The sequence below is a fragment of the Dryas octopetala genome, chromosome 6, assembly GCF_963921425.1.
Source record: "Dryas octopetala chromosome 6, drDryOcto1.1, whole genome shotgun sequence".
Taxonomy (NCBI): domain Eukaryota; kingdom Viridiplantae; phylum Streptophyta; class Magnoliopsida; order Rosales; family Rosaceae; genus Dryas; species Dryas octopetala.
This window is the reverse complement of record NC_141371.1, coordinates 2,903,477-2,915,635: the sequence shown is the minus strand read 5'-3', so window position 1 is coordinate 2,915,635 and position 12,159 is coordinate 2,903,477. Positions and strand designations below refer to the sequence as shown.

Genomic DNA, 12,159 nt, shown 5'->3' with positions numbered 1-12,159 from the left:
CTTCTCACTATCAGCGCGATACTATATAGACCATATAGACCAAAGATGTTTGAGTTAAGGTTGTCTTGGTCTGTAATGTGACTACAATATAACTAAGGCTACGAGAACATACAATATTTCCGCTTTCTATGAGTTTAAAATGTAGGGGTCAATTTATTGATCTCCCTGGTGAAGAAACTGGTGGATATCTATTATTATAGGTCATTGGACTGGGGACCTTGTTCTTTACAATCCAGCAATCAATGAATCCGAGATTCTCCCGGTCGAGTCAAGTCTTGAAGGTTCATTCTCATCTACACTAGGATTTGGCTCTGATACCAAATCTAAACATTGCATAATTGATAGAGTTTATGTTGCTAACTCTATCAATATAATTGATAATGTTGATAAAGAGTTTATTGATAGGCTATGATCCCATATCCATCATCTACACCATCGTTATCCCAAGTCTTGAGGGTAAATTCGTTGGTGAATAGATGCTAAAGCAATTAAATGCGTGCCACATTCAGTTATCCCAAGTCTAATGAGTTTGGCAAGCTCTTCGGAGCATCCAATCAAAATATTGCATCAGAAGGGTGATTAACTCTCTTGTTTTGCTTTATTTGTTAGGTCACGACTTTTTACAAACCATTGTTTCAAATTTCAATTGATGCAACTCGGCTACAACAAAACATGGAGAGGATTTGAAACCAATTGATCCACTCTCAGCCGCAAGGATAATTTATGCTCATCAAAATAGTCCATTAAGCTGGGTTAGAAATATCATAAATCCATCATGTACTAAACAACGTTTTGAAACCATAGATCCAATTGTTGTGAAAAAGGAAAAGTCTTAACAAACCCAATGTAGAAAATATATTATCCCAACACAAATAAAGTACACCAGATACCTAAAGCAAAGCAAAATTGGATTCCAAAAATGAGAATTTAAATTCTAGAATCAGCTTACACCCTAAAGCCTTTGCTGTTCCTCTTTCCTCTGGCCTTCTCAAACTTCCTTCCCTTTGACCGAACATACGGTTTAGTGTGGCTGTGTGGCACACCAGGAGCTGGACCAAAGTGCTTCACTGCTTCACGTGCATTCTTTGGACCTCTGAGAAGAACCTGCAGAGGCAGCCAAAAAAACTTTAATGAATACTTGTGAAAACAAGTGATAACATATCTTATATATCAGTAACAGAATTAAGAGGTGCAGATCAACTTGCAAAATGTAAAATAGCCACTACTTGTTGGTACTAGAAGCCCATACCACATTCTGACCCAATGGTGCCCTCAAAGCAAGTTGATCAAATGTCAAGCATTCTCCTCCTGCCTTCTCAATCCTCGCCCTTGCAGTCTCAGTAAATCTCAGTGCTGTAACCTTCAATTGAGGAACTTCATAAACCCGAATATCGTCGGTCACAGTCCCCACAAGCACGGCAATCTTGTTCTCCTATATAAAATGCAACCCCTTATAAAGCCAAATACATAAATAAAAGATCCAAACTTCCTCAAGATCACGTAAAAATGATTTGGAGGTAAAAGGAGATGAAGAGTAAGAAAAACCAACCTTTCCTTGCATATAACGGATCAACCTTGAGAGAGAAAGTGGTGCCTTGTTGACTTTGCTCATGAACAAACGTTTGAGAATGACTGCATTGAACTTGCTTCCAGTCCTCCGTACGAGAAAGCGGTACAGCTTATAAAGAAAAAACCAATTATCCAATCAGACTACATATTCATAGAGCTACAGAAAATGGAAAGCATACATTCAGAAAGATATGCCAGAGTAAGGAAAGAGATTTCATGAAACCAAATAGAAATAAAAATCTGATTAACAAATTTTAAGGGAACAAAATTAAATAAATGGGAGCTAGTTCCCTCAGATTATTTGAAAGGATAATCATGTAATGATCAGCATTAGCATGGTTCAAACTGAAGCATCACAGGGAACAATTCCTACATAGCTCAGCACCATAAAAAATGAAGCCGTAACAAATTTGGCATACAAAATGAAATTAGTCTCCCCTTACTAGATATTTTGAATTGGAAAACAAATGAAAAAGAACATTAATGATTGCCATGATTGTATCAATCCAAACAATCCAGCATCGAAACAAAAAAGTAGCAAATTACACCAAACAATGTTCTATTACTATATCAGAAAATAATTTAAATGCTTAAAGAAAAAACAAATGCATCTATTTGAAAAAATCAGAAGAAAAAAGTTTCCTTGTTCAAAGGGCGACAAAACATAAGTTCTGAAAAAAAATAAAACTAAAATTAACAAAAGGCTCAGACAAATGTGGATAAAGCCTATTCCTTGACCACAAAAGGTCTCATAATGAGCTGGGATACACATTATCATCATTGCAGAAAGACCAACCCCCAAATTAATCAAACTAGAAAAGAAGAAAGGATTTTTAGGGAAATGGAATTAAAAAAAAAATCAACTTTCATTTTCAGGTATGCCAATACGATCTGGATATTCTAATACAATTAATCAGACATATATAATTCAAAGTGATTGCATGCCGCATTAGAAAACACAAGCAATCATTTTGCGCATAAAAATCATCAGATTTCACATGAGTTGCCATACATTCAACCATTCATCAAGTAAACACATTCAAAATGAAAGGGAAACCATGCCCACATATAAACCTACAAATGTATATGTATACCTTGACGAGAAGCTTGAGATAAATATCATCGGACTTGGGCGCCGTACGCTTGGTCTTCTTGCTCTTACCTCCTGCGACAAGATCGATCCCCTGTGTCGCACCACACGCAATGTTAAATACAGACTATACAGTCACATACACACAATACAAACACATATAGAGAGCGAGAGTTAGAGAGAGAGACCATTGTAGCTGTTGGTGATGAAGCTCTGCTGCTCTGGTTGGGACGCCGCTGAGTGCCCGAGTGGAGAGACTCCGAATCAAGCTAGGGTTTTGCGAGCTTTATATCATTGCCATTGATGCCGGGCTTTTATCAGGTGTTTGAGGGTCTATTGTTTCTAATACGCATCCTGGGTTTTGTTGAAACTTGAAAGTGGGCGGCTGGTTGGGGAGTGGAGCCCTAGGTAGGAGTACTACGTGCTTCTGTTTTTGGGCCCAGCGTGATTAAGTGCCTGATCCTTACTGTGGGCCTCAGGCCCATACTTAGAACTAAACCAAGTATTAATTAATTGTTTTTATTTCAATTCTTATAGTTCCAAGATGTTTTGAAGCTACTGTTTGTGTGAATAATATAGTTCCAATTAAGAAAGACAATTCGATTGAGATCGAGCAACCATGTATAGGTTTTATCATTTCTTCAGCAAGTATCAACTTTGCACATAATTGGATCTTTGTTTTTCTTATGGATCTTTCAGAATACAATTTTTGCTAATTTTGGGGTACTTGCTATCTTTTGTTATACATAGATGACTTTAATTTTAGGTTGAATACATAGATGACTTTGAACCTTCCAATTAAAAAATTAAGCTAAAGAATTCTAGTGTAATATATGCGTCTACTTTTTAAAGTTGATTTTGCATTTGATCTCAACAAGTTTATTTTCCATGAAATAGCAATAGGAGGTCACTAGGTCTTACATGGTATCACTTCATTGTGTACCACCCATGCAGCGAAGGCGAAGGTCTCAACTCAAACAAAGAAAGATTAACTAAGTTGTGGATGCCCAAACATTTGAGCATACCTATTACCTAGTTGTGTTTGATGAGTTTGGCGGGTCCTTGAGTATCAATCTCAATATCATATCAGCACGCATTATTTTGATAGTGATGAAAATGAACACTAATACTTGAATAGTTGAATGAGACATACCCTATGGTTCAGGGGCATATATATATATATATATATAATAAAGCTTATCTAAGCCTTGTGAAAAGACTATGATGAAACTTAATATAAACAAAGCTGAACAAAAACCAACGCAAGCCATTCCCAATATCTACTCTCAAATTATGCTCTAATTTGCAAATATTGGCCAAAAGAAGTCTAAACCAAAAACGTCTTCCCTGCACAAGCAATAACATATGTAGTTTCGATTTACAAATTTCATATAAATTTGCTTGCAAATAAAATTATCAGAATCCTCAATATCATCAAGCTTTAAACTGTGTAGATTAAGAAGGCTTCTTTCTCCCTTGTCAAGCTCATCTATTAACAGAATTCACACTTTAGCACGAGTCGAGCTTGCTGTATCTCCTAATACAGCAACTGCGAGAAATCTCCAAATAATCAGTACTTTCCATCTTTAGGAGGCTGCCCAAAGAAAGACAAAGCAACTCCACCATGATTACATATCATCATACATACGTTATCAAATTACAATAAACAATAAAGAACGATACAAATACCTTTTTAAGTGTTACTCTGGATGAACTAGTAGAACCACTTGGGGATGGTTTATTTTCAAATGGTTTCATTATCTCAAAGGAACACAGTAGAGCTTCATCAACACTCAATAGAACACCGGCATTATCAAACTCCCCGCCGTAGTTTGGAGCCGAAAATATTGTGACTAATCTTCGTTTTGCAAAAAACTCATAGCCGTCCTCCACCACCTGCAGTGTAACTTAATTAATCTGGACATTGGATTAAGTAGTCATCAAAATAATTCAGCAAACAGTGCTACTTTTTGTGCACACAAGGAAATGAAAAAGAAAAGGAGAAGGGGAGGCTTATTTAGGGAACACTTAAATACAGTTAAGCCATTCATAACTTGAATTCAATTTCCTCAAATAAAATAGGATTACCTGATGACCCCGGACCACGAGCTCAAGCTCATGCTTATCTAAAAACTCATGAACTACATCAGCTCCAAAACAAAGGGAAACACCTCGATCACTCTCTACCCAGCCCTCAACTTTTGGATCAGGATCAGACCAAAGCAGATCACATATAAGGCCACTATCTGGAATGTCAGTCGGCCTTGAAATTTCCCTTATTTGATCCAAGTTTTCCAACTCTGGTGAGAGCCCACCATGCATACATATTATCCTCCCACCAATAAGTGCAGACACAGGCAAACAATTAAAGCAGTCAGTAAATATTTTCCAAAGCCTAACATTAAACCTCCTTTTACACTCGTCATAGAACCCATATATTCGGTTAACCTTTGCATCTTCATGGTTTCCCCTCAAAAGGAAAAATTTGTCAGGATATTTTATTTTGTACGACAGAAGCAAACATATTGTCTCCAAACTTTGCTTGCCTCGATCCACATAGTCTCCAAGAAAGAGGTAGTTTGCAGAAGGAGGGTAACCACCGTATTCAAATAGCCTCAGTAGGTCTTGGTATTGTCCATGTATATCACCTGTAAGATGCCTGCAATATTAGGAAGACCAGGGACAGAAAGAAATATAAGGAGAAAATTGTACTATGTTTGCATTTCAAGTATCACTTGTGCCCTGAATTTCATGCAAGCTACATTTAAATATGATTGATACACTATACTAATGTCATGATGTATAATAATAGGACCAATAAATTAATCTGAAGAATACAAATTCAATGCTATCAAGGACTCAAAATGCAGCTAAGGAACATCCTTTTGAGTCATATCTAAAACTCTGAGGTGAACATACCTACTAGTATCATAAATTCTAAGGTGAACATACCAACAAATTCTACGTTCTAAAAATCCCTTTCAAACAACAAAATGGCATACAATCACCACACCTTGACACATCTCAAGCACTCGAATAGATGCCCAATTCATCTAATGAACACAGCATATATAAGAACTATTCTATTTCTCTCAAAACTCAATAGAGAAAATTCTCAAGAAGTTGATTACCCATTACATAACATGAAAAACCCAAAACTTTTATATCCCAATTTAATCCAATAATCAATTCCACCACCACCATTTCTTATTCAATACCAATCTTTTACGCAATATTCATCCACAAGCAAACACAAAAAAATAAATAAATAAAATTAATAAATGATCTTGTAATTGCATAATTTACAGACAGTGAGAAAGGATGAGAGAGAGAGAGCTGACCGCATACGCGAATGGGAGCTTGGACCTCAAGAAGAGCAGGCTGAGAGAGGAAGATTTGGCGGGCGTTGACGCAAAGCTGACGGATCTCTCCCTCTGAGAGCTGCACTTGTTTGCCTCCTTTGCCTTCCAATAGCCTCCTTATTATATCATCCAATACTCCACGATCCATCATCCCCTCCATTGTCAATGTCATCATCTATCAAGTCTTCGTCTTCAAACAGGGACAACAACCCAGATTGGAATTTAACAACAACAACAATAAAAAAAAAAGGCAAGAAGGGATTGCTTTGAAATTCAGAGAGATGAATCAAGAACCCAACTTGGAAAGATGGAGTGGGTCAACAGAGAGAGGGGTATGCTTAAGTTTTGATTCCAAGGAAGAGGAAGATAGATATAAAAGAGATGGTTGAAATGATGGAATGGATTTATGGGTTTGTCTCTGAATGTTTCTTATCTCTCTCTCTGTTCCTTTTCTTTTTCTTTCTTTCTTTCCCTAAATTTTTCTGGCACTGCCAAGTGGACTTCAAGTTTGTTGAAACCTTCAAAGTCCAAAGTTGGAGGACAAGGTGGGCGAAGAGCTTGGACCGGCGTATGATAGCAAGACAGTACACGTGGAATGGATAATACGGACTTTTCCAAAATAACGAACAAAAGAGTGTTATAACTTATAACACACTTCTTCTTTTTTTTTTTTTTTGGCCACATAACACACTTCTTCTTAAAGACACAAATTTCATTCAATTTTACTAGATGTGGATCTTAATCTATAAACTCTCTCTAACACATCTGTCTTTGGTATATATGTGCGGAGGAATAGTAGCAACACTGTCCTCTTACTTTTACTTTGTCCGGATTTTCAAAATTTTAATTATTAAAAATAAAATTTGAAAATTCTAGATAGATCATAGATGTCATTTAAAGTTTCAAAAAATGTTTTAAATAAGCCAATAAGTTCATTAAAATTTCTAGAAAATTCAAAACATCAAATTGGGCATGAACTTTACTATCTTAGCCCAAGTCCAGCCCAATATACCATCTGGTTGGACCGACTCTTCCAATATATTGGGCCAAAACAGGCTTTAGCTTGCTAGACTTGGGATACCGATAACGAACTTTGGAAATGGGGCTGAATGATAATATGACTTTTGATGTACCAAAAAGGAACATGAAGAGAGGTCATTACGCCTTATAGGTTGACAAAAATGTAGAACTTGCAACTGTGAAGTCATCAATTAACATTTCATTAGACAATTAGAAATAAGGTAGTAGTCAATTGTAAGTAAATCAAACGTTAAGCATTAAATTGAAAAAATTAAAATTATATTTGTGAAACACCCTAAACCTCACGAATGTAAGTTGTATTTTGCCTAATAAAATATAATGGGTTTCACAATCAAAATGTTATAGAAAGTTATTTTTAGAGATTAATACGATTTTGCTCTCCAAACTATTACACTTGTATCAGTTTGCTTCCCAGACTTTTAATTTGGAAAATTAATGACTTTTACTTTTTCAATTTTACCAATTGAGGTTCTTCCGTCAATTTACACATTTTCCATCCAAATCTTTGAGGGCAAAATTGTCTATTCCATTTAGATCTTACCATTTTTTCCTCATGCATCATTTTTTTCTTTTTTCTTTTTTCGTTAAATTTTAGTTGATCATCCCTCCATAAACGGAGCTTTGGATGAAAAATATGTAAATTGACGAAATAACCTCAATTGGTAAAATTGAAAAAGTCAGGGTCCTTAATTTTTCAAATTAGAAGTTTGAGAAGCAAACTAATATATGTGTAATAGTCTGTGTAGCAAAATGATATTACTCCTTTATTTTTATACCCAACGACTATGTTTAGTGTGACATTTAACATTTTTGTGGATAAAAATATTATGGACATGTTATATTGTATATTTTTATTAATTAATGTATGAATCTAAAATACTCACTAGACTACCTAGACCAATCGGGCTGAGTTTGTGACATATATAGACAAGTCTGATTCATTGTATACCTTTATTGAGATTTAAGAATAATTATTATATATAATTGTAATATTATCACATGATGTAGGGTTTGTTTGGGAGTATTTTATAAGAAGTGTTTTTGTTTAGTCCTTTGTAATTTGGAAATTTGGAATCTTGTTGGTCCTTTGTAATTTTGTCCAAATCAAAGACCTTTTTCATTACCATTTGGATAAAGTTAAGGGCATTCCAGTATCTTCCTTCGTAGGAAAATGACTCGTCACGTGACCTATCCTCTTTTTTTTCTTTTTTTTTGGCCAAGACCTATCCTCTCAAATCTCCTAAAAATGTTAAAATCTCCGGGGTCCTTGGGTCAGGCTGTCACTTCGATCTTATCTCAAATACGTGCTCTTCGATCCACATGCCACGTCACCACTCTCCCACTAAATTCCGATCAACGGTCCAGATCCCTCTCTGTCCCATATACCTGTTCGATCTTTAACGCCCTCAGTCTCGTTAAATAACATCTTAAACTCCACCCTCTCTCTCTCCAGGACAGTATTCTCACTTAGCCAGTCCTGCAATCATACGCTGATCCTGAGTCTGATAACGTGCGCAATGGGCTTACTAGACCACCTCTGGGACGACACCGTGGCCGGGCCTCAGCCCGAGATCGGTCTCGGGAAGCTTCGGAAGCACCAAACCTTCAACTTCCGCTCCAACTCCGGCAAGGGTGCGTCCGTGTTTTGCTATCTTAAGCCGGCGGTTCATTTTAGCACATGCATGCGATGAACATGCATAACTAAACTGTCTTTAAATTTCCCAAAAAAATTAGAATAGTTTAATCGTACATGCCAGATTTTTTGAACTTCAAAATTGATCATTGTAAAGGAATCAGATGGTAAAAGAAAATGAAGTAAACCAATAAAATAGTGAGATCCGATGGCTTGTATTTATTGGGATCGGGAAATTTTGTTGAAAGTTGACTCTTTTTTTTTGTTTGACTTGGATCAGATGGGTGGAACGTGAGATCGAACGGTGAGGGTTCAAAGACGACGGAGGAAGCGATGAGAGTTACACGGAGTATTATGATACTGAAACCCCCGGGGAATGGGAACGGTAGCAGCGATTCCCCTCCAGTATCGCCAGCTGGATCTACGCCTCCGGTGTCTCCGTTTTCTGGTAAGCATCTGAAATGACAGATATACCCCTGAGTTACTATGAGCGAAGAAGTCTCCAGAGATGGTGGAGCCTGGGGTATATAAAATATTTAAAATTTCAATTTTTTAGTGAGTGGGTAATGAATTAATGATGATAATGTCTGGTGGGTGGGAACCGTGGGATGTGGATATTTTTGGTTGATTCTTGTGAAATGACGGTTATGCCCTCGTTGATTTGTGAACAAAATAGTAATGAAGGTTGATGGTGTTTTAGGGAGCAGGAGGCCGGAGTCATTCCGGTTCCGAAGAAGGTCGACGTCGGATGCGTACGAGAAGGCAAGCGAGGTGGTTGGAGCAAAGAGCGCCCGTTCTCCTTTCGACGTCTGAGTTATAATGATGAGTTAATGAGTATCACCATATGTGTTTCCAGTACTAGCTAGCTCTTTTGTTTATATATAAGCTAGCCCTTTAATTAGCTAAGTCTGAGTAGTGTTTGGTTGTTTGTTTTGAAGCTCTGAAGAGGTGATGTGTTATATATGTAGCAAATGTATGTATATAGCGCTAGAACAATGTACGTTTTGTTTAAGTTTATGAAATATTTACTCACTAAAACTTCATTTCCCATTTTTGATTTGATATGTTTCAACATTATGCTTTTATTGTCATGTATTACTGGTGGGCAATGAACTGTGACAAATGATAGGGAGGTCATTCTTTCATTCGATATGGCTAGCTGATGAGCTATTTCATGAAAAAATGTTGTTCTTGCAGTGTGGAAAGAATCGATCCATTGCCATTTTGGTCCTAAAATTGTTGAAATCATATTTCTTCTTGTATGAAGGAAGTAGTACTAGATAGCCTTACCATTTCAATTTTCTTGATGTGGTACATTTAACTTTCATGCTCTCATTAAAAATACCGTATCGAGTGCTTTACATGTGAGGGAAAACTGTTGAGTTCCATATGTGAGAGAACCAAGCTTATAAGGAAAGAGTAAGAATGGCTATTGGTGATCAAGAATTCAAACACAAGTATCAAATCCATGAAGCTAAAGCCACCTCTTGGTTCGTAAATCTCAAATTTTTAGGGATCAATTGATGTGATTGGGTTTTATTTGTCCATATTTCATTTTATAACCATTGCGAATTAGCTCTATCAAGTTGATGTCATCAACATAACAATTTTTTTAATATTTAAACCAAATTAGGGAAGGGATGAAAGTCGAATACTACTTGATTATAAATTAAATTCAAACTCTTAAAAAAAAAACTAAATTAATGCCTTAAATAGACCAAATTTGGACTACTTTTCAAAATTTACAGTCAAACTCTTACTTTACATATTTAATTAAATACTTTACTATCGCTATAAGTCCAAATGTATGTATATCGAGAATGAAGGCAATTAAGTAAAGTATTATTATTAAAACAAATGTAGTAGAAGTTTAAAGTATATTTGCTACAAAATATGTAGTCAAAACTTGTAGAAAACTTTTACTTTTAGTACAATTATACAATTCAATCATGTAATTCGTAATTCATATAACCACTCTTCTAATATTTCACATTGATCCCCTTAAGGTATAAATGATAATAGTTATAAGAACAAAGGTATAAGCATAAATGATAATCAATATAAAAATATATATATATATATAAAATGGTAAGGATATAAAGTGGTACCTAAGGAAGTAGATTTGATTCAATTTTATTTATTAAAAAAAAGGCCAAAAGACATTTTTTGTCTCTATACATTTATGAAATTTTCACTTTAGTCATGTATTTTTATTTTTGACGATTTTGGTCATGTACTTTCTATACGATAGTAATTAAGTCCAATTTTAACATCATTTAAATTGTTGACAGAAAATCCAATGTCGAAGCACATTCTTTGCGCATGAGTGACATTTCGAACATTTTAGTCCACTTAGATGACTATTTAAGTATTTATTCACCATTTAACATATTTAGCTTAATATGTCATGGGTTTTTAAACCCTAAACTAGTACAAACCCTAGCCGCCATCCCAAAAGAAAAAACTCTCTCCTCTCCTTAACCTCTCCATGGGGGAGGGGCGGCCCTTGTGTTCTCACAGACTGCTCCTCCCCTTGCCCCTCTCTCTTTTGTTTTTCTTTTCCTTTTTCTGTGTTTTTATTTTTGTCCTTTGGGATACTCTCATCCCAATAAGTGAGAGTGTTTTCATCTCTCCTTGTGAGAGTTTTTCCACCTCTCTTCGTGAGAGTTTTTCAGATTTTGTTTGTTTTGGTTTGTTTTGTATTTTGATGCTTTCAGGTTTTCTCTGGCGCTCATCACAAGGTGTTAGGGAGTCACTATTTTCGCCGGTACCGGTCATATTTCCACCGGTTACTATTGCCACATCCGCCACTTTGCGCTATTGTCAGCCTCGACTTAGAGATGTTGGTAGGATCGTGAACCCAAACGCGACTAGTTCGCTAATTCCTACGGTGCCTCTCTGGCCCCGTTTGATGGCTATAATATCTGCTCGATGCCGATGTTATGAGATCTTCGAATTTCTGTGGGCTTTTCTGCTCCACTTTTGTGGGTTTTTGTTTTCTTGTAAGCCTTTAGGCTCATATTTTGTATTCTCTCTGCCTTTTTGGCTGTTTTAATACAATGATTTGCTTTATTCTAAAAAAAAAAACATATTTAGCTTGACGTTGAAACTTCATGATTTTATAAACTGATTGTGTTCACTGGCAGGTATGGCCTTACATAGACATCCAAGTAGAGTAAGATGTTTGAAATGTCACTCACGTGGAAAGTACGTCAAATTTTCCATCATAATTTAAACGAGGTTAGTGATTTAGACTTAATTGCTATCGTATTGAAATTACATGACTGAAATTGTAAAAAAAATAAATAAATAACCAAAGTGAAAATTTCATGAACCGAAAGTATCATTTGGCAAAAAAAAAAATATTGAGAAAGAATAGGCCTCGTTCTTGTTCAACTTATTGGTAAAGAGAGCCCTGGCCCAAATCTCCCTTTCGACCCAATTTGGGTCCAACACTACGGACC

At 36.0% G+C, this 12,159-nt stretch overlaps 3 protein-coding genes and 2 non-coding genes across 6 annotated transcripts; 1 reads left to right on the top strand and 4 right to left on the bottom strand.

The window, feature by feature from the left end:
* Positions 1–760: 760 nt before the first annotated feature.
* LOC147281081 (large ribosomal subunit protein eL18y) lies at positions 761–2,996 on the bottom strand. The gene is made up of 5 exons (XM_086248438.1): positions 2,848–2,996; positions 2,664–2,753; positions 1,550–1,678; positions 1,250–1,432; positions 761–1,104 (listed from the first exon to the last, which is right to left on the bottom strand). The coding sequence occupies exons 1-5, from the start codon at positions 2,848–2,850 to the stop codon at positions 946–948; spliced, it is 564 nt and encodes a 187-aa protein (XP_086104564.1). The 5' UTR covers positions 2,851–2,996; the 3' UTR covers positions 761–945.
* On the bottom strand, positions 1,855–1,933 carry LOC147281083 (small nucleolar RNA snoR53Y). The gene has a single exon (XR_015123167.1). It is a non-coding gene; the product is annotated as a small nucleolar RNA snoR53Y (small nucleolar RNA).
* LOC147281082 (small nucleolar RNA snoR69Y) lies at positions 2,267–2,357 on the bottom strand. Its single transcript, XR_015123171.1, has one exon. It is a non-coding gene; the product is annotated as a small nucleolar RNA snoR69Y (small nucleolar RNA).
* A 933-nt stretch (positions 2,997–3,929) lies between the features above and the next one.
* LOC147281080 (serine/threonine-protein phosphatase PP1-like) lies at positions 3,930–6,532 on the bottom strand. Of its 2 annotated transcripts, none has more exons than XM_086248436.1 (4): positions 6,001–6,532; positions 4,748–5,307; positions 4,349–4,555; positions 3,930–4,253 (listed from the first exon to the last, which is right to left on the bottom strand). In XM_086248436.1, exons 1-4 carry the CDS (start codon positions 6,194–6,196, stop codon positions 4,230–4,232), a joined length of 987 nt encoding a protein of 328 aa, XP_086104562.1. In that variant the 5' UTR covers positions 6,197–6,532; the 3' UTR covers positions 3,930–4,229. The 2 variants fall into 2 exon arrangements, with proteins under 2 accessions (XP_086104562.1, XP_086104563.1); XM_086248437.1 differs by having other exon boundaries at positions 4,748–5,318; positions 6,001–6,141.
* Positions 6,533–8,507: 1,975 nt separating this feature from the next.
* LOC147281079 (Dormancy/auxin associated family protein) lies at positions 8,508–9,745 on the top strand. The gene is made up of 3 exons (XM_086247022.1): positions 8,508–8,694; positions 8,976–9,143; positions 9,396–9,745. Exons 1-3 carry the CDS (start codon positions 8,580–8,582, stop codon positions 9,506–9,508), a joined length of 396 nt encoding a protein of 131 aa, XP_086103148.1. The 5' UTR covers positions 8,508–8,579; the 3' UTR covers positions 9,509–9,745.
* The last annotated feature ends 2,414 nt before the right edge of the window (positions 9,746–12,159 follow it).